General features: G+C 39.0%; 2 protein-coding genes across 7 annotated transcripts; one reads left to right on the top strand and one right to left on the bottom strand.

Annotated features, from left to right (window-relative positions):
• Nucleotides 1-816: 816 nt before the first annotated feature.
• LACC1 (laccase domain multifunctional purine nucleosidase 1) lies at nt 817-13,312 on the bottom strand. 6 transcript variants are annotated; one of them, XM_087758996.1, is made up of 7 exons: nt 13,153-13,272; nt 11,424-12,011; nt 7,466-8,061; nt 5,991-6,172; nt 5,343-5,508; nt 3,055-3,280; nt 817-2,562 (listed from the first exon to the last, which is right to left on the bottom strand). In XM_087758996.1, the coding sequence occupies exons 3-7, from the start codon at nt 8,031-8,033 to the stop codon at nt 2,388-2,390; spliced, it is 1,317 nt and encodes a 438-aa protein (XP_087615122.1). In that variant the 5' UTR covers nt 8,034-8,061; nt 11,424-12,011; nt 13,153-13,272; the 3' UTR covers nt 817-2,387. The 6 variants fall into 6 exon arrangements, with proteins under 6 accessions (XP_087615122.1, XP_087615126.1, XP_087615127.1 ...); XM_087759000.1 differs by lacking the exon at nt 11,424-12,011 and adding an exon at nt 9,008-9,145 and having other exon boundaries at nt 13,153-13,222; XM_087759001.1 differs by lacking the exons at nt 11,424-12,011; nt 13,153-13,272 and adding an exon at nt 13,285-13,312.
• Nucleotides 13,313-13,430: 118 nt separating this feature from the next.
• On the top strand, nt 13,431-22,792 carry CCDC122 (coiled-coil domain containing 122). The gene is made up of 5 exons (XM_087758276.1): nt 13,431-13,451; nt 14,437-14,569; nt 16,897-17,295; nt 18,445-18,561; nt 21,322-22,792. The coding sequence occupies exons 2-5, from the start codon at nt 14,456-14,458 to the stop codon at nt 21,484-21,486; spliced, it is 795 nt and encodes a 264-aa protein (XP_087614402.1). The 5' UTR covers nt 13,431-13,451; nt 14,437-14,455; the 3' UTR covers nt 21,487-22,792.

Below are 22,792 nucleotides of genomic sequence, written 5' to 3'. Positions count from 1 at the left end.
TGCACAGTCCTACCATGACCTGTAAACGGTATTTTTCTAAACAGAAAGTCTCTGCTGTCATTCTTGAGCAGGTATGAACAAGCCAGGGCTCACTATCAGTAACATGTTACTGTGACGTAATATACTGTTGAGCATTTGAACTGTGGTAAGTAGCATGGCTGCAAGGTCTTTCTACTTACTGCAAAGTTAAATGCATTAGTTTAAAACCATCTTTGAGGTGGGACGGGCTAACAGCAGGCACATGGGCACCTCTGATGCTTCAGCTGTCAAGCAGTACCTTGCAAGACTGAGTAACTCAGCTGCTTTTGACAGCATGCTCTTAATCCACAAGGGAAGAGGGTTAAGCGAAGGGCACTGACAGACAAGCTTTGGCTGAGCTTCAGGTGCAGGCACTGATGATTGCGTGGTGCTACTGCCCCCACAGCAGAAACAGCAGAAGGAAAGACACCTTACTCACTTCACTGCTACGTCACTCAGGGACCATGAAGTGGTTCACACTTACATGCCAGGGCAAAGGGACAGAACTAAAAGGTGAAGGTAGGTTGTTGGGTTTTTTTACCTAGTTCAGCAAGATAAGCCTGTCAGTGTCCACATAATTATATTATCCTATATTTGGAATAAGTCAAATACATATACATGCATATACCTATACATACCATACACACTATTAGCTACTGTGTGGTAACATGCTCGGCAGCATTAAGTTGAGGAGTGTGAGTGTTGCCCCTGTTGGAACCTGAACCTCGAGTTTGAACCCAGCTGTGAACATCACCCCAGTGAAGTTACAAAAGAAACCAAGAATGATGAAAGCAATGGTGAGGTTTTTAAAAGGTAACTGAAAATGTAAGAATTTTTATTGTCAAGGACTGCAGTGCTACAGCAGAAGAGGAATAATGTTTCTAAAGAAGGAGAGTTGGAAGAAGTATTTTTTTGGTAGATGGTTACAGTCAGAGGGTAACGTGCTCAGAACCAGGCTCTTCTCTGAGAAATAAATACCATTCACAGGTAAAAGAAAGGTTTTTAAAAAGTCTGTTCTCCCAGAGGACAAGGAAAGTTCTAATTTGGTCAGCTCTGAATCACAGCCCAACAAAATGAGAAATAGATTACTCTTCAAGCACAGATACCAGAATAACCTGGCAGATGATTATATAAGCAAAAGTAGCAGCGTATGCTGTACAGTGCTTTGCAAAATGCATGGTTTGAAAACCCATACATACAGTGCAGCCAGGGATGGACGTGCAGCGTGAGCCAGCACTGACCTCTAGTGGACATAAAAGTCTAGAATTGGTAAAGATGGTTGAATTCAAAATAGAAAATACGTCATGTGGGCAGTTATCCCAAAGCTTGTGCTTGGCAACTCTGCAAGCTACAGTCAGCATTGGTTTAGACTTGGCTGTTGGATGGAACTATTAGGAAGCTTTCACTGTCTGTGTGTCAGGAACTATCACATCTATTGCAACATCTAGAGGCAAATTTTATGCGGCCAAAAGAAAACAGTGCACACTTAGAACTTGCTTAACAAGACAGATAAGTCAGCTATCGGTGAGTAAAATTAACTGATGCTAAATTAACTGAGGCTAAATTCAGTGCCCTTTTTAGATATTTATTAAATAACTGGGCACTGCTGAGACTTTCTCAATGGACATTAGCAGAGCACCAATAGTTTAAAGAAAAAGTCCTAAGGAAATACTAACATACATGTCATATCATATTAAGAGTCTTAGTCCTACTTTTTCTACAATCAAAAAATACAGAATGGTGAGGGTTCATATATTTTCCATGTCTGCCCCAGAGGATCTTGCTTGCTTCTCACTTTCAAGTTATTTTCCATAGGAAAAGTCCTGTAAATGTTTTGGAGCTCTTCGTTAAACTAATCCAAAGAAGAAAAACAACCCTAGGCACACAATTCCATAAGGCTAACCTTCAGCTGAAACTACCGAAGTTGGGTGTTCTCAAACAGTTAATGTGCAATACAGGCTTCCCTTCCTATGTCAGTAATGTCATACTTAACTTCATTCAGAAGCTAACGAACACTTTGGGTTTTTGTGCTTTCACCACCTTAAGACAGTGAGGTTTCTGGGATATATTTGATCAAGAAGGCAAGACAATGGGAGCTTGCACCTGGTTTTGCAGAAGGGCTTTGTCACTGGTGTGGGTTGTCCTTGTTTCCTTTAGACCCCGTCTCACACCGGAATTATTGGCCCCACACCCTACACATTTCTTCTTGCCTCAGAATGGCAAGGAAGGGAAGAAGGAAGAGAATCTCAAGACCTGTAAATTCCCTATTTCAAGTTTGTGAAAGGAAGAACTTCTGTGAGGAGAGCAGGATGCCAGGCAATGTACCAGACTTATTGTCTAAATACTACTGGAGAGTAAGAGATACTATCTCAGTCTTTGATTGATATGAAGCCAATCTGTGTCCCGAAGTTAGTGCCATCACGGAAGTGAGAGTAAAATTTATCAGGGTGGCATGCAGTACAGAAAGTGATATTTTGGTTCTGGTCTGTGACAGAATCATCTTGGATGTTCTCAGGAAGAATCCCACCACGCTCAAGAAGAATCCTTAAAGAAAGAGAAACAGAAAACAATATTTTTTTGTACATCCTCGCATTCCTTAAGACATTCAGACAGCACTTCAAGTACCAATTGAACAAACCGTGCCAATAGTGTGGTTGGGACTTTTACTGCTTTTCTTTTTTTTCTTTTTTCCAGTATTAGACTAAAACAATTGCTTTTCTGCAACCAATAAAACCATATTTAATTTGAACATTTGTCTATAATCCATAAACTAAAAGTATAACAGAGAAATAATAATTGAAACCCAGCAAAGGTGAGCAGATTATCATTCATTCAAAGGTATCATTTGTTGATCTGCAAAGTACTAGAGAGTACTTTAAAATGGTGAGGACCCTCACCATAATAATGCTGGATAATAAAATATCAGTATAATTATTGATAACTAATGTGGAATTAGCCTTTTGTTCTTTTGCGCTGAGTCTGCTCAGCACAAAAAAAAAAAAGTATATGTCATGGAAATGCACTTAGTAGGCTTACCGTGTTGCTCTTCTAATATCAATATAAGGACTTGCAGAGTCAAATAGTCTCACACATTTTGGATCAATTCTGTGAAATTCTTTAGCTGATTCATGAGGAAGTTTGTAGCAGCAAGGTCCTACGGACGGGCCCAGCACCACAAGGATATCTTTCACATTACAGCCATATTCAGATACCATAGCATTTACTGTGGCCATAGAAACTCCTAACAATGTGCCTTTCCATCCTGTAAGAAATTAGAGGTTGATAAAAAAATTGTATAAATTGTCTCTTTAATCTTATAGTAGCTAAAATATAAGCTATTATTAAAGGTACAAATGAATAGATATATTTATATCTAAAAATAAATCATTATATCTAATAATAAATAATTGTCTTTTAAAAAAAAAACAACTCAACACATTAACAACTGTCAGTTTGCTGATATCATCATTTTGTGGAGATGGAAACTAGAGAGAAGAGTTTAGATTAGGATTCCAGAATTCCTTTTTCCCAGCGTCCTGGTTTGGGCAACTAGAGCATACCTTACAGCTCCTCTGTGCTTGAAACATCTAAATGGGAGTATGACAACAGAAATATGTCAGAGTCGGAAGTGTATTTTTATAATATGCTGAAAATGTTTTTAGTGTTATTTTAGGAAAAAAAAAGAGGCTCAAACTAGAGGCATTGTTTGGAATAGGTAGAAGAAAGCCAAGCTTTGCACTTCGGCATTGTTGGAATAGATAGAAGAAAGCCCAGCTTTGAGTTCTCATATCTCAGTTTGAGTCCCAGGAAGTCTTTGCATTGCGCAGGGAGTGCGTCATACCAAAGGACAGAACATGCTAATAACTTTTCCTCTGCTTTTCTACATCCAAAGACTGAGATGACCTTATACCTAATTGTCTTTATTCGTGTACATAGCAACATGTGTGCAAGTTAAACTGAACTGAGGTGGGGTCGGACAAGAAGGAAAGGCTGCCCAGGGAAGTGGCAGAGTCTCCATCCCTGGAGGTATTTAAAGAACGGATAGATACGGTGCTCAAAGACATGGTATAGATGGACTTGGCAGTGACAGGTTAACGGTTGGACTCGATGATCTTAAGGGTCTTTTCCAACCTTGACGATTCTATGATTCTATGAAAGGATTTAGGAAAAGGTAGTTGGAAGCCTGGCAAGGACTGTGATGTGGGAATGAAGGCCAAAACTTGAGAGATGGAAAGTAGTTCAGGCTAGAGCCAGGAGGTATACTTGGAGAAGGCAGGGATGTGGGTTGGGGGAACAGTGTGGTGTGTCAGGGACTAGATAAATGAAGAGGCAGCAGAGAAAGGAGCAACTACATACTTAAATATTTTACAATAATTAGGTTTGAACACTTACAATGTAAAACTCTTAAAACTTTCAAGAGTGGATAAAATTATCTCCATCCCTTCTCCCCATTAAAACCTACAACATTCCCCTCTCCTCCCAGACAGACATGCTGCAATTCTTATTCCTCTCACTTTCTCTAACCTAAGCTTGCTGGGGCGGGGGGTGGGGGGGGGAGGGTGGCACAACAACTTTATTGAAGGAAAGTCAAAGTTTTGATTGTCTTATGATGACTCAAAAATTTGAATTTATTTTGGCTTATTTATTGAATGCATGAAGAATTGTATGAATTAGGTGCTACTCACAAGTTCTAGGCAGAGGTGAAACTTCCTACCATATTAAGGGGTGTACTAGCATCAAAGCTGAGGAGAAACTCTCAGCTGTGCATTCTCCTTGACCTCATAAATACAGACTGTTTTATAAAATGAAACAGTCCCAGCAGGAAAATATCACCACAGGATATGTATTCTAGCCTAACAGTTGGGACATTTTCTGAAGTCAGACATAACCCCAGGTTGTGCTAACCATCCCTGCTTCAGTTTTATTTTCATTTGGTTTGAGCGAGACAAATATTTCTTCTGATCCAAAATGATTGTTGGGGGCATTGTCTTTATAGCTATTTTTTACATATGAAGTCAGACAGACCACCAAAAAAAATTATTTTGTTTTGGCTACCAGATCAGAAAAAATAAATGTATAAATACATAAATAATAATTATTACAGTTACAAAATTTAAAAAAATACATAGCTTGGGAAACAAACTATTCTCAAGACTAATCTTGTTTTTGCAGGATACAAACTTAACAGGTCAGGGTCTCTATTGTTATGTGATCTTGCATTTACTCATTCTCACTCAGTGCTCCTTTGGTTGCCAATTTGTAATCCTTAGTCCCTTTCCAGTGGTCTCCTAGTTATTTTGATCTCCATGATTTAAAATTCTTACCAGAATGAGCGGCACCGCAGGCTTTTCTGACAGGATCAGCAAACAGCACAGGTATGCAATCAGCCCCTGGAGCTGCTATTGTAACACCTTTCTGATTTGTAACTATTCCATCATAGCTGTCAGGCTCTGTCTTTCCCATAACACACACAGCATTAGCATGATCAATCTGTCAAGACAAAATCAGAACATGGACAGTGATATGGCAGCAAAAAAACCCAGTTCTGACTAATGCAAGGATTTTTCTTTGGCATGAAACACTCTTCTGTACCAACCGCTTACGCATGGAAATCAGGCACTCCCTTGTTCAAATGCCATGCAGATGTATCAGTAGAAAGTCACCATCAAAGTGGTGGTGTATATTTCTTTTAAGAGAAACTGCTCTTATCATTTATCTGATTATTCTACTCTGTGGTAAGTTAAATGTCAGAATATACTTGGAAGAAACAGTGCTGCTTCTCCATATAGTGCCAAATGGCTGATAGTTTGGATGGTTATTCCCACAGATAAACTGCCAGCATGAATGTTTTAATTGTCCTGTTTCTCACAAGTTCTTGCTGAGAAAGATAAGAATAATGCCTACAGTTTTAGCCAGTGATACACAAAGGAAGATCTGACCCATTTACATAAATCCATTGTTTGATAAGATACCTTGACTCTGTGAAAAGTGTCTGGGTTAAAACCTGCAGCATTCGCTAGCCTGCGGAGATTTTCTTTAACAACAACTTGTGGGTCCCTCCGCTTGCAACTGCTGAAGAGATTGCAGGAGCTTAGACTTGGTATGTAGGAGATGCCACCTGTCCTTGTGGTGAAGCCATGCAGGAAGATAGCATCTGGCAAGGCAAAAAAGACAACAAAAAATTTCTTTCAACACAAGACCAGTCCAGATATAACATGGTTTTATACTGAAGAGACCTGTAATCAGCCAATCAAGTTGAGTATTACTTTACCTCGTATTTAGCTGTGGCATTTAAATTTAAGGATTCTAAGTTTCCTTCTTGCTCATAATCATAATCTTCTGAGGCCAAGGTAGAGGCGTTTGAGCAAGAAGGAGTCCTGGCAGATTTAGCCTGACTTTTTGCAGAGTTGTGGTGCAAACCCTAGAGAAGAGGTAACTCACTGATGAAAACGAGAGTAGATTTTTAAACAAATGTTATAAGGTGGGATCTCCCAAGCTTTTTTGGCAAATGAAGTACTAGTCCTCAAGACTTCACAGAATCTCAAACACCTTTCTAAAATACACTGAAAGCACTGAAAATTTCTAGCATTATTGAAAAACCCTCTGGTTTTACAGTGCGGATTATTTATCGTGGCCTCATGCACCAAATGCAATCACTGCTTTTGGGGGTGACGGGGGAAAGGAGGTCTGCATGGCAAAGTTGAACACAGAAAGATAGTCTCACAACTGGTATTTTTGCTATCTTAATAGCTGACAAGCTTAGTGGCATAATCAGAGTTCAAAAATCTCAAAAATTCAAAATCTCTTTCATCTAGTGTGATCCTTTCAAAGTCACAGTCAAAAACTTGAAGCACAATGAAAGCAAAGATGGCTTTAAGTAACTCCTGTTCCTTTCAGGCTCTGAATCATTTCAGACATATTTTTAGGGAAAGAGTTCCAAATTTTGGCAGTAGCAAACCTCTCAGCTTTCCCCTGAATCCTCTGAATCATGAGACCCTATAATCACTCCACTTGAGAGACATGCTGCAGTAAACTGGGTTGTGCCATGGCAGGGACACTGAGACATCAGTCTGATTAACCAGGCATTCGTGAGGCTGCGGACCAGGAGAAACTCCTGTCCTGCCTTTCCAGAAGATGATGGTAACTCTCAAAGTGTGTAATTCCCACACAGAGGGGAGGAGATTTCACTGTCTGCAATAATGCTTTCACTAAACCTGGGCCTCTCTTTCCTCTGATCATGCCCCAGGCCTGGAACAAGCTTCCCAGTTTTTTGCTGTATCTCTCTTGACACTCTCTCCTCTTTATAGACATGATACACCATTGCAACATCATATAGAGTTATTTCCTGCCTGAAGACGTTTCCAAATACTACCCACTTTGCAATTCCCTCGAAGAAGTATGCTTGGGAACAGTCTCTGTAAAATCTATTAGCTGGGATTCTCTTTACCTGGGATCAGGGAAGATCTGAGGATGGTGAGCTCCCCTTTCAGGCTCGGCAGGCTTTCCAAGTACATCTGAATCTCACTTCGGATAAGCGCCACGTCCTGTGTAGGAAGTGTTTGCTCTTCACTCTGAGGCTCAGCTATCTGTAGGTTTTCACAATCAGATGCCAACTGTAAATCCTCAAATTCAAAGTGGTAGACTGCTGTAAAGAGATGGTCTATATATACTTTCATTAAGTCTTTTCTTAAGGTAGGGAGAATAACTTTAATGATGCTTAGGTCTTTTTCATCCAGTCTTTGTTTGATGGTGTACAAAGCAGCAGCTGTAGTCAGAGCATGTACCACCTCCAGTCTTTTCTTCAGACTCTGAAAATCTGTCAGAGCTGGAAGCAAGGATTCTTGTTCACCGTTCCTTTCACTCCCCTGCCTCTTGCAACACATGACATACACAAATGGAGCAGGGATGGAAAAGCATTTCTCAACAGTTTCCAGCGTGTTACGTAGTAATCCTTGGATGTCGTTCTGCAAGTTGGCTGGTAGGCTGAACAGATCTATCAGTACTGCTTCCACCATATTCCAGGTTATTTAAAGATTCCTACAACTGCCAAGTAGTCAGTAACAAAACATGAAAACCAAACAAAAAGACAAGATAACATCATTAGTCCAAACACAGAATTATGTTATTAAGGCAATGCATTCAGTGACACTGTGTAGAGAAGGTGGCATAGCAGTAATTAACGTCTTAGGATTTCCTCACTGCATCAAAAGAAATTGCAGCAAAAGAAAAGTAGCGGAAATAGGAATTATTATGTATTTAATTAAGTATTTAGGTATTCCCCTGCCACTCCGCCTACCTCAGGTTTTTCCCAGGTCAGGGATGATAAAAGGTTAGTACATAACATCAGATTCATTGGATCAATTAACCCACATTAGCCTAATGGATATCTTTGACCTCTGACTGTTGGGCCCTCCTCCAGCTCCCATGAGGGGAACCAAATACAGAGGTCCCTCAGCTTGCTGGGACTGGAGGAGTTTCTGTAACCATTTTTTTGGAGGCATTTTACACACTTATGGCTGAGCTGGAGCTCAGGTCTGCTGCCTCTCCTGGCAGTAGGGGTGCTGGGCTGTGAGCACAGGATCTTTCCCACAGGCCTTCACAGGACTTTTTGCACTTCTCCCTTTTGCGTTACCAAAAGTACTGACTTGCTAATTTCTGACTTCTGTGTGGAGGAGCACATGATCCGCACAGTTCTTTTCAACATGCACAGGAACTCAGCACTGGTTACTAAAACTTTATCTAGCAACGCGAGAAGCACACAGAACTGAATGAAAATAATATAATACTATGCACAACTTCCTGCCTCAGTTTTTTCACTATGGTAGCTGCACTCTTTGCTCTGAATTCGAGACACATTAAGCTTATCCAAAATCATCCTGTAGTTCACAGCTTGTCTTGTGGCCCATGGTGTAATTCTAGTTTTGGTGTGGGTTTTTTTTTTTTCCCCTTTTCTGGACGTTGTTGATCCAAGCCCAGCTAGGCTGCCTACCTGTTGAAACTTGTCCATCTGTCTCTTCCTCTGTCTGTTGCTATGAAAGCCTATTTTACATATCCTCTAGAAGTGTCTTCTTTTCTTTTCTCTGTCTCTGTGATAATTTTTCAGTTTCTGGTGCAAGCCTCCAGAGGCCTGGAACAAAAGACTAGATCCCTTTGCTTTGGGAACCTTGAACACACGGCTATTCAGATTTCGTGACTAAGCACCGTGCTTGATCTAGGAGGAACACATGCAGCTTTTTCACCAGTTGTAAGGCCCCATAATAATTTAGAGAATTCCTTAACACCACCATTTTTTTTGCACAGTAACAAATCGTGCATCAATATTAATTCCTTTGCAGGAAAATTAATATCTTTGCAGGAACAAAGGACTTGAGAATCTTTTTAAGTCTTTGAAATCAATGCTCAGCTACCAGAACTAACCGTATCAGATAATGCCTGGAACTATTTTCCTGCCCCAAGCCCTCATTCTCCTGTAACTACATGCATGCTCTGGCTTCACAGCAGTTCATTCTCCTGCAAAAATACCGCTTCTGTGTGTAATTGAGGTCTATCACTATGGGGGACTTGGTGTCCTCCTCGGCATTTTATGGTTGACAGTGAATTCCCAGAGTTTCTACACTCAAATGAGAGGTCAAAGACCTTTCTGGTTTTAATGGATCATTTATTCAGGGTAGGTTTTACAGAAAACATTCTGTATTTTCTTCATTGTTCTTTCCCCCAGACTGGAAGAAAAATAATCCTGACTTAAAATGATGTTTTCCTTTCTGCGAGTTGAATGCTTACAAAGATTAATTACTGACTATCAAAACAGGTGAACTAAAAGTATCAAAATGTGACAGCAGATAAAAGTATCTGCCCAGGAATTTATGACTCTTGATTTTGCTCAAAGTATTATTTACACACAGCTGATTACAGATTTTAGAGAACACAGCTTGCTAAGAAAACAGTGTCGAAACAGACTTGTGTCAAAGACCACAACTTGGGAAATCAGGATATTTCCTTCCCTACCCTGACGCTCTCTGTGGGAGGCCTGTAAGAATATGGCGTGATCCCAATCTAGGTATAGCAAATGGCTCCAGCAAAGACAGTACAACAGAAGGGTGTAGTGGAAAAACAAGATTATTGTTCCACTTCAGATATGTCAGTAGTGGAAGGCAAGTAGAGTTCATTGCTGTCCTCATACTTCCCCAAAAAATACCACCAGAGAAAGGGTAGACGGGAAGTGTTTGTGGAGGGAGAGGTAATTGCCTATATTGTTATTAAGTTGTGTGTGCATTGCAAAAAGTCCACAGGGGCAATTATTGGGATGTACAAAAAGAAACAATGGGGCTGATTCACCCTCGTATCCTTCCAGTTTTGCATCACAGAGTCTTACTGAGGTCAGTGGTGTCCGAAGTAAATTTGCTTAGAGTCGTAATAAAGTTTTTTGACTGCTTTCTAAGTCCCCCAAACAAAACCCTTCTCAAAATACAGGCTTGCTAAGCACAGCAATGCTTTAGCTTATGAGAGATGCATTCACAGTTACTCAGGTTTTAAGTAAAGTAACATGCTCTACAGTCCCAGAGTTCCACAGAAAGTCTCACTGCATGTAACCGCATCAGGAAAGATTAAGTGCGTTTATTAAGGAGTTGCTCATTTCAATACACAATGCAAGGCAAATACTTGCACAAGCTTGAAGCCAAGGCCACCCATTAGCTGTTTTGCTCACTCTCTGAAACTCTGTCAGCAAAATCATTTGGAGGGTAAAAAGATTCTCTTGCACAGACATCAAGAAAAAAAAAATCAAAGAAAATGATAGATAACGAGAAGAGAGGAGAGGTGAGGAGGTTAACAAGAGTGAAAAGGAGAAAGGCGAAGTGAATACAGAGAAGAAACAATGAAGGAAATAAAACCAGGCTGCAGAAAAGAGGCAGCTCAGGGTAGAAAAAAGATCCAAAAAGCAACTTCCAAAAACCCCAGAAATCTAATTCTAAAAGCTCACTGTTGGTCAAGACAAGATTGCTGGCAATTTCCTGCACCTTTGAATCCTACTGGTCACCTTATATTCTTACAGAAACTGAGAGAACTGACATTGTTTTGGGAAAATTAAAAAGCCAAGAAATATTTAACATCTGCCAGAAAGAGATGCCCAGAGAAAGAAAACAGGTCATTTAAGCCACCCAAATTAACAGGGATAAGAGAACATTTGTAATAAAATTTCAACAGCAGCAAAGACAAAAAAATGGAAAAAAAAAGAAATACATAAAAACCTCTTAAACTGGATTAAAAGAAAACATTCTGCCTCTTTTAACTTAGGGGTATTTAGGCAAGGTTGAAGAAACTGAAATCAGCACTTACAATGAAAACATTGAAGTACATGCAGTTTTCATAAACAAACTCTTAAGCTTAAAACAGAGGAATTTACTTACACAGGTAGACAATCCTTTTAAACTCTTGAAAGATATCATCTGATATAAACACACATTACAAGCTTTATATATCTCAGTTCTCGCTGTCAGTCTTGCAACTGATGTGTACAAGATGGAAATTCCTATTCTAGGCAAGACTGGAGTGGGAACCTGTATTTCTTCTTTATGATGAGACCCTGCTTTGCTGCTGTCAGGAAATAACAAACTGTACTGAAAGGCACCTACATGATTAAGTGCCTGGGTAGCATTAAACCCGGAAGCAGCATTAACCCTGCCATGTAACTCGCTGCTGTAATCATATGTTCCAATGCATCAGCTTTGCACAACCTCCAACAGATTCAGAAACGTACAGCACATCAAAAGAGAACAAGAACACGAAGAAGTTTAAGGAAAACTTGTGCAGACCGAAGAAGTTTCCTTTTTTGAGCTGTAACTGCACGTTCCATTGAAGAATTTGGCAGTCAGTCAAGAAAAAGTATGTTCAGAAGGACCCAGATAGAGAGGTTACGAGAGGTCAGGCTTCAGGGCCACAGGCCCGAAATGAGGATGCCGATTTCTCCTCGGAGCAGTCAGAAATTTCGCAGAGCTCTGTAAAAAAGTCTGAATGTTTTGACAGGAAAATGCAAAGGTCAAAGTTCAAAAGGCAAGTGGAGGAATTAGGGATTTGTATCAGGCTTTGTCCAAGAATCATATGATAATAAATATATTTTCTCAGCTGTGCTAAAATCAGTTATGACAGGTAAGTATATGACAACTAAAGGACAAAAAAAAAAAAGTAATTTTTTCATGAACAGAGGAATTAGTAAAATCAGATTTCCTGTGAATTGCTGTCTTATGTCCCCTGTTCCTCCCTTCCCTTCAGCTCCAGTAAACCGACATTTCTGCCAGGTCCAGAACACACCTTGGGAGTTCCCCACCATTCCCCTTCCTGCTTGTCCTTCCAGCACACACTGGGCAGAGGTATGAGAGCTGAATCCTCCTGGCTCCCAAAAATCCTCCTCCCAAAGGGAACCAATGTGGGTATCTTGTACTTCCCCACCCAGACACCTATTTTCATGAAGTTTGCAGAAATCAGTTATCTCTGAGGCTTTCCACCCCACTGTCAAATGTGTCTGAACTAGATCATTAAAAATTAACAGGGGGACTTGATGGGAGAGAGAGCCCAACACAACCATTATCTTTCCTTCAACCAGACTAAGAAAAATAATTACTGGGGTTATTTTTGGTACAGCATTCTGAAAAAGGATCAGAAAATATCCAGGATACAAAACAATATTGAAAAATGACAAATTGATGTTAAGTCTCTGGTTGAAGTATTATATTCAGCTTCTGCCATTTCAAAAAAGGGACAAAATAAACAGATCACATGCAGAGATGAGCAATTACATTATAGAAATTGTGGGATTTAGGGTTAAAATTCCTTAACCTGGAGGTCAGAGGAATACGAGTGGCCAGGAGACAAGTCCGTGGCTATAAAACAGGGCACGCTGTAGAGCAGGAGAAACTGGGCCACCTTTCTTATTCCTCGTAACCCGATGGTGCTCAGCAAAACTTATGTTCTCTGCAGTGTATATCAAATGCTAACAAATTATGACGGAAAATGCAGTTTAATGGGATGAATTAGGTCACTCAGGGAACTCAGAAGCGAAAAACAGCTAAGCAAAACTGCCTCAGCCACAGGGCGAGCCAGGCCGCGCTGCCCTTGCAGGCCCCACCGCGCAGCACCCACCCCTTTCTGACAGGATGAGTTACTCCCTCCGTTCTTCCTCCGCCTGCCGCCGGGGAGAGCCTCCCCCGCGCCCCGGCCCTCTCCCGCCTCTCTGTGCCCCTTGGCCGCCGCTAACTGCCGCCTTCCCCTCACGCCGCCTCCGCCGCTCGCCTTCCCTCGCTGAATTTCTCCGACGCTCCCTAAGCCCCGCACGCCGCGCTGCGGGGCTGGCCCTTGGCCGACGCTCCCCGGCCCTTGGCGGGCCGCGGTTTGGGCGGGAAGGGGCGGGGCGGGGCAGCTTCCCCCCCTGAGGGGGCGCGGTGAGTGAGGGGGTGGCCGGCGCTGCTCGCTCTACTCGCCCACCTCGCCCTCCTTCTCGCCCAGCGGCGGCGGGGTTGGTAGCGAAAGGAGGTGGGCTCGTCGTGGCGGGGCGCCTGGCTCTGCTCTGTTCTCCCTTTCAGTCCCTTTGGGGGTTTGGGATGTGTGCCGCAGAGGCAGGCCTGCTCGGTGGTGGGGGGTGCGGAGTGCCTGAGTAGGATAGAAGGGAGAAGTGAGGGGTGCCGGGACAACCGTTGCAACAGCTCTAAACATCAAATGATAGATGCGGTTTCCTAGTTAAGGCGACCAACCTTCAGGCACAGTTCGTGGGTCATCTGAGTGCCATTTAATATATTGGGCCTGAAGATACACTTGTGCCAGACTCATTGCGTTTTCTTCAGAGTTTGACGTTACTTTATATAACAATACAGGTTTTCTTCATTAATTTATTCAATCGGAAATGATACAAAAATAGCGCTAAATATTTTCTAATCAGGTGGGGGGATCTTTACAGTGGTCCTAGTGTGTGATTGTCAATGTGACAGCTTTCTCAACATTGTTTATCTTACATTAAGGGTAGTTTAATAGTTAATATACTAGCCAGTTGTGGTATGGTAACTGCAATAACATAAATATTCAAGCTAAATATGAGAGCATGCTCTCATGCATTTTAGATGGTCTTAAGATGCTTTTAAGAGCTACGACTATATTCACAAACTGAGGATCTGACCTGTGGAGAAGCCAGAAGAACATTGCAATACTATATTTTATAAAACTCTGCGTGAAAGGGTTGTAATTCTTGATCATTTGCTTTGAGCATCTACCCTTCAGTAACCTGTTCTTGTTAATAAAAAATGAACCAAATGAAATAATGTATTGATCTCTGATCCCATAGGAAAGGCCTTAATATTGTTATCTTTCATTAACAGTTAGCAATTAAATAGAATGGTGGTAAAACAATTCACTTCTTTTTTTATGTCCTTACAGTTCTGCACTTTTGCCTAAAATGACCAAGCCAAATTCTCCATCACTAACTGAAGTTGTAAAACAAGTTGCAGAGCAGCAGCATTCACAAGCATCAGAGATAGAAAAAAGCAGAACAGTTCTTTTCCAATTGCAGGTAATAAGCCTTGTTTGGAGTAGCTTAATTCATTTAATTTTTTTCATTAGATGAGGAATTATTCCTAGGAACAAGAGAAGCTGATGGCACTTCATTTTTTCTGGGTATTTGCATTTAAGTGTAAGGCAGCTGTTCTGTTCCTATGTGTGGCATTTAGGCTTAGCCAAAACTGTTATGTGTATTGTTATTTGTAAGGCTGCAACATAGCTAAGACTTCATTAGAGCTGGTTATAGCAGAAGCTTTTATTTGGAAAAACCGAAAACAAACCAAACCCCAAAAAACACTGAGATAGCAAACCCACAAAAACTCAATACAAAGGTAGAACTCTTAGAATTTTTCGTAGTGGTTTCCTGAGAAATTAATGAAAAAAAAGTTTTTTTGGCAGATTTTCACCAGACTCTATAATTTTTTCTTGGCATCTTTTTCATACAAAATACTTTTTTCTCTATGTTTGAAGTGGGTGTCCTAAATAGTCATTAAATACTGGTTTTGTTTGGTAATATTTTGTAGAACACTGGATACATGTAGTTTTCGTGAAGACTATGTAATCATTTCTGTTCTAGTCTCTCACAGACATTATTAAGCTTTCAATTATTATTTAACCTTTGAGATCAAATTTCTATTGAGACACATTTAATTCTGAGGAAAGACACAATAGCATTCAGGCATTTTTGAGCATGGGAGAATGCAAACGGAAATAGTAGAGTTCCAGTTATAACATGTGAATAGCCCTACAACTAAAATAACTGAGCTTTAAAATTTTGTACAAAGATAACTTCTCTGAAGGAGCAGTGAAAACTTTTATTGCTTAGGAATGTCAATTGACTGGCCACACCTTGCAAGAAGCTTTCTCCTAATTATATACCATCCCATAATATAGTATGATGATGCTGCAACAATTAATTTGTGATCAAACAATTTAAACAAGGGTATCTGTTTTCAAAAAAACCCAAAGAACTTTAGAGCTCTAGGTAATTAAGTTAGCTCATTTATTTTCTTCGTCTTCCACACTTTTTCTTTCAAAAAAGCCCAAACCCTAGGAAATTCCATACAAACATTAATGTTAGCAGAACAGCAAAGTTACATAATTAGGAACTTAAAGTCAGAATGCAGAACTGCTTTTTCATCTTGACATCTATTCCCATGTGTGCGTGTCACAGAAGACACGGAAAACAATACTTTCCTTTCCAAAATTGAAGATCTTTGCTGTTAAGATTTTTGCTTTCCTGTCCTCAGTAAATGGTGGCTGGCAGTGATACAAATCCTGCTAAAACTGTAGCCCAAGATTTCCAAATTAAAAGTTACACAGAAACTTTTTGTTCTTAACAGTTAATAATGTTTTAATCTGTTCAAGACATTGAGTAAGAGATTTCATAGCACCCGTAATGCTTCCATTAGGGAAAAGATAATAGGTGACATAAATCACGATGCTAATTCTCTCACTTAATGCACTACTGTTGGCTGTTACTTTGGATAGGATTCGTCATAGCTAGCTTACATCACCTACAAGTCAGATGTTAAGCCTGTATTAGTCATCTAGGCTCCCTCGGTAGTCGTCAAAGAGAGGAACATTTCTGAGGCAACAATTCAGCCCCCCCGTCTTAGATTTATGTGTAGACTTGGCACTTAGGGACATGGTTTAGTGGTGGGCTTGGCAGTGTTCAGTTTATGGTGGGACTCGGTGATCTTAAAGGTCTTTTCCAACCTAAATGATTCTATGATTTCTTATGAGGTGTCTAAGTACTGTTTTCTGGAGTTGTTCACTTCTCATCAGTGAGAAGATGTAGAGGCCTTCTTAGGACTAGATGCGTATTTCTTAGGGGGTTAAAAATAGCTGGGGTTAATCCTGCTCTCAAATACTACTGTGATGATGGCAGGATTAAAAACTTCAGTAGAACAGGCTAATTAAGCTCCATCACCCCAAACACCCATCTTTGTGTTTGGGGGTTTGTAAGTGATTTTTGGCATCATTAGTTATTTTTAGTCTGATTAGGACTTAACCAGATTTCAGCTCTAAACAAACATTAGGATTGAGTTTGATCTGTCACATCCTATGTATCTTGCAAATACGAGGAATTTAAAGTAATTTCAAGGATACTTTATTTCATATTTTAGACTCAATCTAAGGGGAGAAGTCTAAGATTGTATTCCTGCATTGTGCCTCTAAGGTGATGGCTTTAGGAAATGGAACTCTAATTATCTTCCATTCAAGCCACATTAAACAAGTGAAAAGACGACTGTTGAATAAATATAAATCACAGTGTTTAACTAGATACCTAGTATCCTCTCAAAAAATATTCTTAATGAACACTGAAATATTTTACAGGCAAAGTTTCAGGAACTAGAAAAAGAAATGGATTCTATTCTGTTAGAAACGAAGACAACAGAAAGGGAAATATATCTGCAAGATGATGCCATAGAAGTGACAAAATATCACTGTGAAAATCTGGAGGCCCAAGTCAGAACCCTATATTCTGAAAATTTAAAGCTGAGGCGTGATGCAGAAACAGTACAAGAAGAGTTTGAGATGACATTTGCAAGAAATAATGAATATCGGGAAAAAATAAAGGCTCATAAACACCTCGTTTGGGAGATGGAAAGTAAAATGCCAGTTATGCTTGAGCTTGCTAAAAAGAAAGCTGTTGTTAAAGAATTAAAGGCAATGAAAGAGGAGTTAATGCATGATCTCCAGAATCCAGAAGGATCTGTTATAAAACAAGTGCAGGTACTATATTTCCTCTTTGATTCTTTTCCTTTTGTGTGAAATAATTTTGGCATAGTTTAGCTAATATGATTATTTTGTCTAATATGTTTACGGTTCATGAGGGACTGACTATGGGGAATATAGATAATTTATAATGCTACATTAATTGAAGTACGCAGTGAAAAAAAAATCAGTCGTTGTTATCTGTATATTATTGTAAAAGTCAGGTTCATTCTATATGATCAAATGAACTCAGCTATGAAAAACATTACGGAGCTGTAAATTAAACTATATCATTTCCAAACTATTTGTGGGCTTCTTTGGGTTGTTGGATAAACTCACATGGACACTTTTCAGAATTCTGTGGAACATTGCCATGTTGTTACATTTTTCGTGTAAGACCACAGTATTCTTTTAACTTTGCTGTCAGGTAACAAACTACAGTTGAGCTATTTGCCAACAGGAGGTAGATTTGATGAGACGGTGATAGAAGGAGAGAGGAAAAATATATTTGTTTTGGTATTCTAGTCTAACACTGTTGTTTTTACTTGACCCCAATTGCAATACTTATTAAAAACTACCATGTAGAAATTTTTCACCACAAAACTTTACCACTATATGAGCAAAGACAAGTATGAAGTTGAAATGGGGGTCACAGATTTCAACTCAGATGCAACTTGCATTATTGAAAATCTGCTGTTACTCTATTCACGTAAATTGATGAAAATGTAGTTGTACAAGCAAATCTTTAAATACTGATAAATAAAGACTCACAAACATTGTATTTCCCTATGAGAAAGAAAAATCTATCTCAAATATTACATGAAATATTCTTTGATTTTGCAATAAGTTATATTTTAAACAAAATTAAGACCTCCAAAATGAGTTCAAATTCTTGTACTGTTGTAGTTGGTTGCATATTTCAGATCAAGAGTATATCTTCTTAAGTATCTAAAGCCATGTTATAAATTATTTTAATTAATAATTACACTTCTTAAATTATTATTAAATTAATTATTATTAATTATTTTAATGTGAAATTGTTATAGATCTTTATCTTGTCTCTATTAATGAAGTGAGACTTAAAATGTGACATTTTTGATAAGCTTAATAGATTTACTGTGCAACTTTTTAAGGAGGGGATTTCTGTATCTTGACTTACATCTGTAGGAAGAAATTACACTTTTGAAAAGGGAAATCACAACGTTGAAAGAGTTCATCAATAAAAAAACAGATTTGCTGGAAGAAGAGAAAAAAATGCATGCTAAGCTTAGAAAAGAAATTGAGGTGAGTCATTTGAATAAAATGTAATTACAGTTCTGGCAGAATGTAGATAGTGCAAATGAAGGCTGAAGTACTTTATATGCTGTTGCTGGCCATACATTATTCAAGTATATACAGTAACCATGCTATCTTAAATTCTTGATACTGATAGTCTTTCTAAAATTCGGCACTTAATTGCTATCATGAGAAAAATTGAAATTAATTCTTAAGTCTTTTAAGAAGGAGTTTGGCTGTGAACTTTTGGAATGATGTTCTGAAAAGAAAGAGGTCACCGAATGGTAGTAAAGCAAAATGCACATTTTTTTTATTTCTGTAATAATTTTGAAATACTTTAAATTTCACTGCTGACTTGATTATTCATGACTTGTCTCATGGTTCCTGATAACTCATCAATGGGAGAATCAGTTGCACCAAGAAAATGGACTTCCCATGAATCTCCCTAATTTGAGCTGACATTAAATTAGGGATAACACAGCAGCTCCTAATTAGCTGCCAAGATAAAATTCTGATAAATAGCTAAAACCTTCTCTTTATAAAAAAATTGAACTATATTTTACATTTTGTTCCTTACTAAAATACTTTGGATGTCTAGATAGTTTTTACTTTGGAAGTTTCACATCATTTATCTTGTTAGTTCAAATAAATGCCACAAAATTTAATGAGCAAAGCTTGATAATATAAAGATTAACTGATCTAAGGTTAGCTCTAGTGCCCATTGTAAAATGTAGGAGGAAAAAAGAATCATTTTTCATGTGATAGGGAACAGCAGAGAATTTTTAAACTGAAAAGCAAAACACAGCCACTTTAGAATAGGTCTATGCTATTCAGCATCTGAGAAAATATTTTATTATCAAGGCAACATCCTTCTAAGAAAGTTCTCTAAACCCAAAGTGAATTGAGGCAGCCTAAAAATAATGTTTTGTTCTGTTATCAAAATCAATTTAATTAAATGGTGAAGGTTAACCTGTTCTTCAGTTGTTTGGATTATACGATCTTTTTGTCTCAGAAAGAAGCAGGTTTAAAAATGGAATCTTTCCGGGTATTATTTTCTATTAAGAGCTCTCTGGAAAACAATCCGATTTTTAATATAAAAACTGACAATGGACAGGCAGAGACATTAATACTCAGCAGTCCTCAGCAGCACTCAGGAAAGAATATGCAAACCAAGCATGGGAAGAAAGTGAGATACTAGACACAGGAATGAGGTTCCATTGAGCTGCAGCGGTGGGATTCAGCTACAGACTGTCAACTGTGGTCGAAACGTGGTTGTTTGAATGCAGGTGACTACATGAGTCAAACAGGTTCCCACTGTAATCACTGGAGGTGTAGTCAGCGCAGTTGATGATGTATTCTAGAGATCAATTCCGTTGGCCATATGTAGGTGGTTACAGTACGGTGAGCTGCATAATCTGGTCTTTCTAGGCTTTATAGTTTGCATTGGCTAGATTTCTATTGATCAAAACAGGAATGTAGCCATATAGATCACACATACACCTCTAAAGCTAGGTGTCTTATTCTGCAGACTGACCCCACCTCAAGACTTCAGCGCTTGTCGTAGGACTTTTACATATTGCATGGATTTTCAGCTTCTAGCACTGTATGGGCCAAAAGTATCTGGCCTCTATAACCTTGTGGAGTTCAACAAGGCCAAGTGCAAGGTCCTGCATCTGGGTGGGGGCAATCCCCAATATCAAGACAGACTGGGTGATGAATTGATTGAAAGCAGCCCTGTGGAGAAGGACTTGGGGGTACTGGTAGATGAAAAATTGGATGTGAGCCGGCAATGTGTGCTCGCAGCCCAGAAAGCCAACTGTATCCTGGGCTGAATTTATAAAACATTAGTGAGGGAGGGAGTTAGTTATATGTGAAATTTAGGCAGCAAGACTTAGGTAGCAGAAATTTAGGCAGCAAGGACGTCACTGGCAATGCTGTAGTTCTCGTGCAGCTGTACACCATCATGTGTATGTTAAATACAGTGTAATAATGTTTCAATAAGCAGACACAAGAATAGTTACACACTACCACTCATATGCCATTCAAACTAGGGTAAGCAAGCCCAAATTTTTATTAAGTGAATACCCATTATTTCCATTTTTATTATACTGAATTTTTCATGCTTTTACAGTTCAGAATGCAGATCCTCAGAGGGTTGTCTGCAGCAGCCATTCTTCACATAGGGCAACAATCAGGGCAAAATTGATACAGTACTGCCTTGCCACAGTATTGCCTTTCTAAGAAAAACATACCTTTTTAAGTGCAGTGCAACAGTGAAGATGCTACTACAGCCATCTAGGTTACCTCATTTGTCTTCTAATTTGTACCCAAATACACTTGTCAAAGAATGAAAATTTCTTCCTTTCTCACCTCTCACTCTAGAGCCTGAAATCGTCCATGTACAGAGTGTTGCCACAGCTGTGACATGCTGACTCTTTGGGTGGGATTTACTTTGTTAAATTTTAGACATCTACAGAGCAGATACCCACACTGAACACTTCACTTAAGCTCTTAGTGGGACAGAGCTTTTCTCTCCCTTAGTGGGAAAGAGAGGCACAATTCATGTTGTCCTAAAGCAGATATCTGAAATAAGTCAGATGAATTGCTTCCTAGATGTCTGTGTCTCTTCAGCAGTTATAAATTGAACATGGAACAATTTGGTCAAATGTCAGAATCTATACTTAGACAGAGTTAGGTGAGCTGAACCCACCTCTGTAAATAGTTTTACTTGAAAGAAATTTTGAAGTGAATTTTATTCCATTTTATTAGGTACAGAATAAAAGATATGATGCTATTCTGAAACGTTTGCATTGCCAACTGAACAAACTCCATTCAAATAAAAGACAATGGCACTGGAACATTCAGCAGTTGGAGAAGAAGGCAGCAGAACTAAGAAAGTGTCTTGGAGCAGTGGGGTTACAAAGTAGCATATAAAACAAACCTAACAAAGCTACAATGTGGGTAATCTTTTCCAGACTGAGGAGCTTTTTTTCTGAAAATACTACAAATAGTAAATAGCCTGATAGCTGGGCCAGGGCTCAATGATTTCTTTCTTTTTAAAGTTTTTCTGCCTTTCATTCTGTGGCCTAAACTAGGCTGTGCTCAATCTGTAATGCTTTGGAATAACTTTGCCTTTTTTTACTGTAGCCAAAGGCTGTTCGGGAAGAAAGTTACTAATGTTTCCAGGTGTTTTCAAAATATGTCCCAATTTTATCTAAAAAGCCATCTGAAGTCAACCAAATAAGATTTGAGGAGTTCCTTTTTAGTTGATTAGATCTCTGAAGATTTAGGTTCTATGATTCTATGATTCTGTGATTGTTTTTCCTACAGAGAAATTAGTGTCAGTGTATATTTGCATTCTTGAGATACCAAAACTCCAGATCTTTTATCCACATCCCTTATTATTGCAACCTACTAAGAAACTCTGAAAGCTCCAATGGCCTGTATTTTGCTGTGTGGGAAATTCGTATAGAAGATGTTACAGTCTGTTTGCCCTCTATCTGCCAGGATGTCCTAGCATGAGGGACAAGGAGCACATAGGCTGTCCAGCTATAAAAGGCTTAGGAAAAAGTGTGCTCAGAACTGGGCTTCAAATAATCTGACTTCAACTGGTCTAATATATGTTAGCAAAGAGGAATGAGTAGGTAAAGAGAGTACTACATCTGGACAGCTTTTAAAGTGGAACAACTCACCCTCTAGAAACAGGAATGCATTACAGGTGATTAAAGAGGAAGTTACTGTGTAGAGGATCTTAACTAACTAGTACTAGCCATCTAACATCTAAGTGCTTAATGTTCAGTAAGATGATTCTTGACATAAATGATGACCTATTAAAAATTCTTGTTAAAATAGTAGTGAACAGTAGACATTTTTCTTTGCCTTTTTATTCTGTGCTTGGCATTTGAGGAATTTACAGTACTTTCTCTATTCTTACACTTGAAGTAATAGTTCTGACTGGGCATAACCTGTAGCATTTATCTGTTCTATGGAAGTAGCTTTTCATGTGAGTTGTTGTCTTGAATAATTTAGATTTATCTTTACTCCTGAATATAAAATGAAGATTTAAGCAAATTGAGTATTTACTGTGGAAAATGTTAAACTGCCTATATATTGTTAGCTTAGGAAAGCAAAGTTTTAAATGCGATACTATTATTACTTGTGTTAGAACATTCATATATTCATGTATATTTACATTTCCCTTAATATGTTATTTCACTTAATATAAAGTTGTTTTAAACAA

This window comes from Nipponia nippon, unplaced genomic scaffold (assembly GCF_047370975.1).
Source record: "Nipponia nippon isolate SJK-2023a ecotype South Korea unplaced genomic scaffold, ASM4737097v1 scaffold_2, whole genome shotgun sequence".
Taxonomy (NCBI): domain Eukaryota; kingdom Metazoa; phylum Chordata; class Aves; order Pelecaniformes; family Threskiornithidae; genus Nipponia; species Nipponia nippon.
The sequence above is the reverse complement of the archived record's forward strand: the minus strand, read 5'-3'. Positions and strand labels throughout refer to the sequence as shown.

Coding starts and splice junctions, on each gene's coding strand:
- LACC1 (XM_087759001.1), bottom strand. CDS start 8,033: ATGGTGGAAGCAGTACTGATAGATCTGTTCAGCCTACCAGCCAACTTG. Junction 6,173..7,465: donor CAGATCTTCCCTGATCCCAG/GTAAAGAGAATC, acceptor TTGCCTTGCCAG/ATGCTATCTTCCTGCATGGC. Junction 2,563..3,054: donor GATATTAGAAGAGCAACACG/GTAAGCCTACTA, acceptor TCTTTCTTTAAG/GATTCTTCTTGAGCGTGGTG.
- CCDC122 (XM_087758276.1), top strand. CDS start 14,456: ATGACCAAGCCAAATTCTCCATCACTAACTGAAGTTGTAAAACAAGTT. Junction 14,570..16,896: donor CAGTTCTTTTCCAATTGCAG/GTAATAAGCCTT, acceptor AATATTTTACAG/GCAAAGTTTCAGGAACTAGA. Junction 18,562..21,321: donor AGCTTAGAAAAGAAATTGAG/GTGAGTCATTTG, acceptor CCATTTTATTAG/GTACAGAATAAAAGATATGA.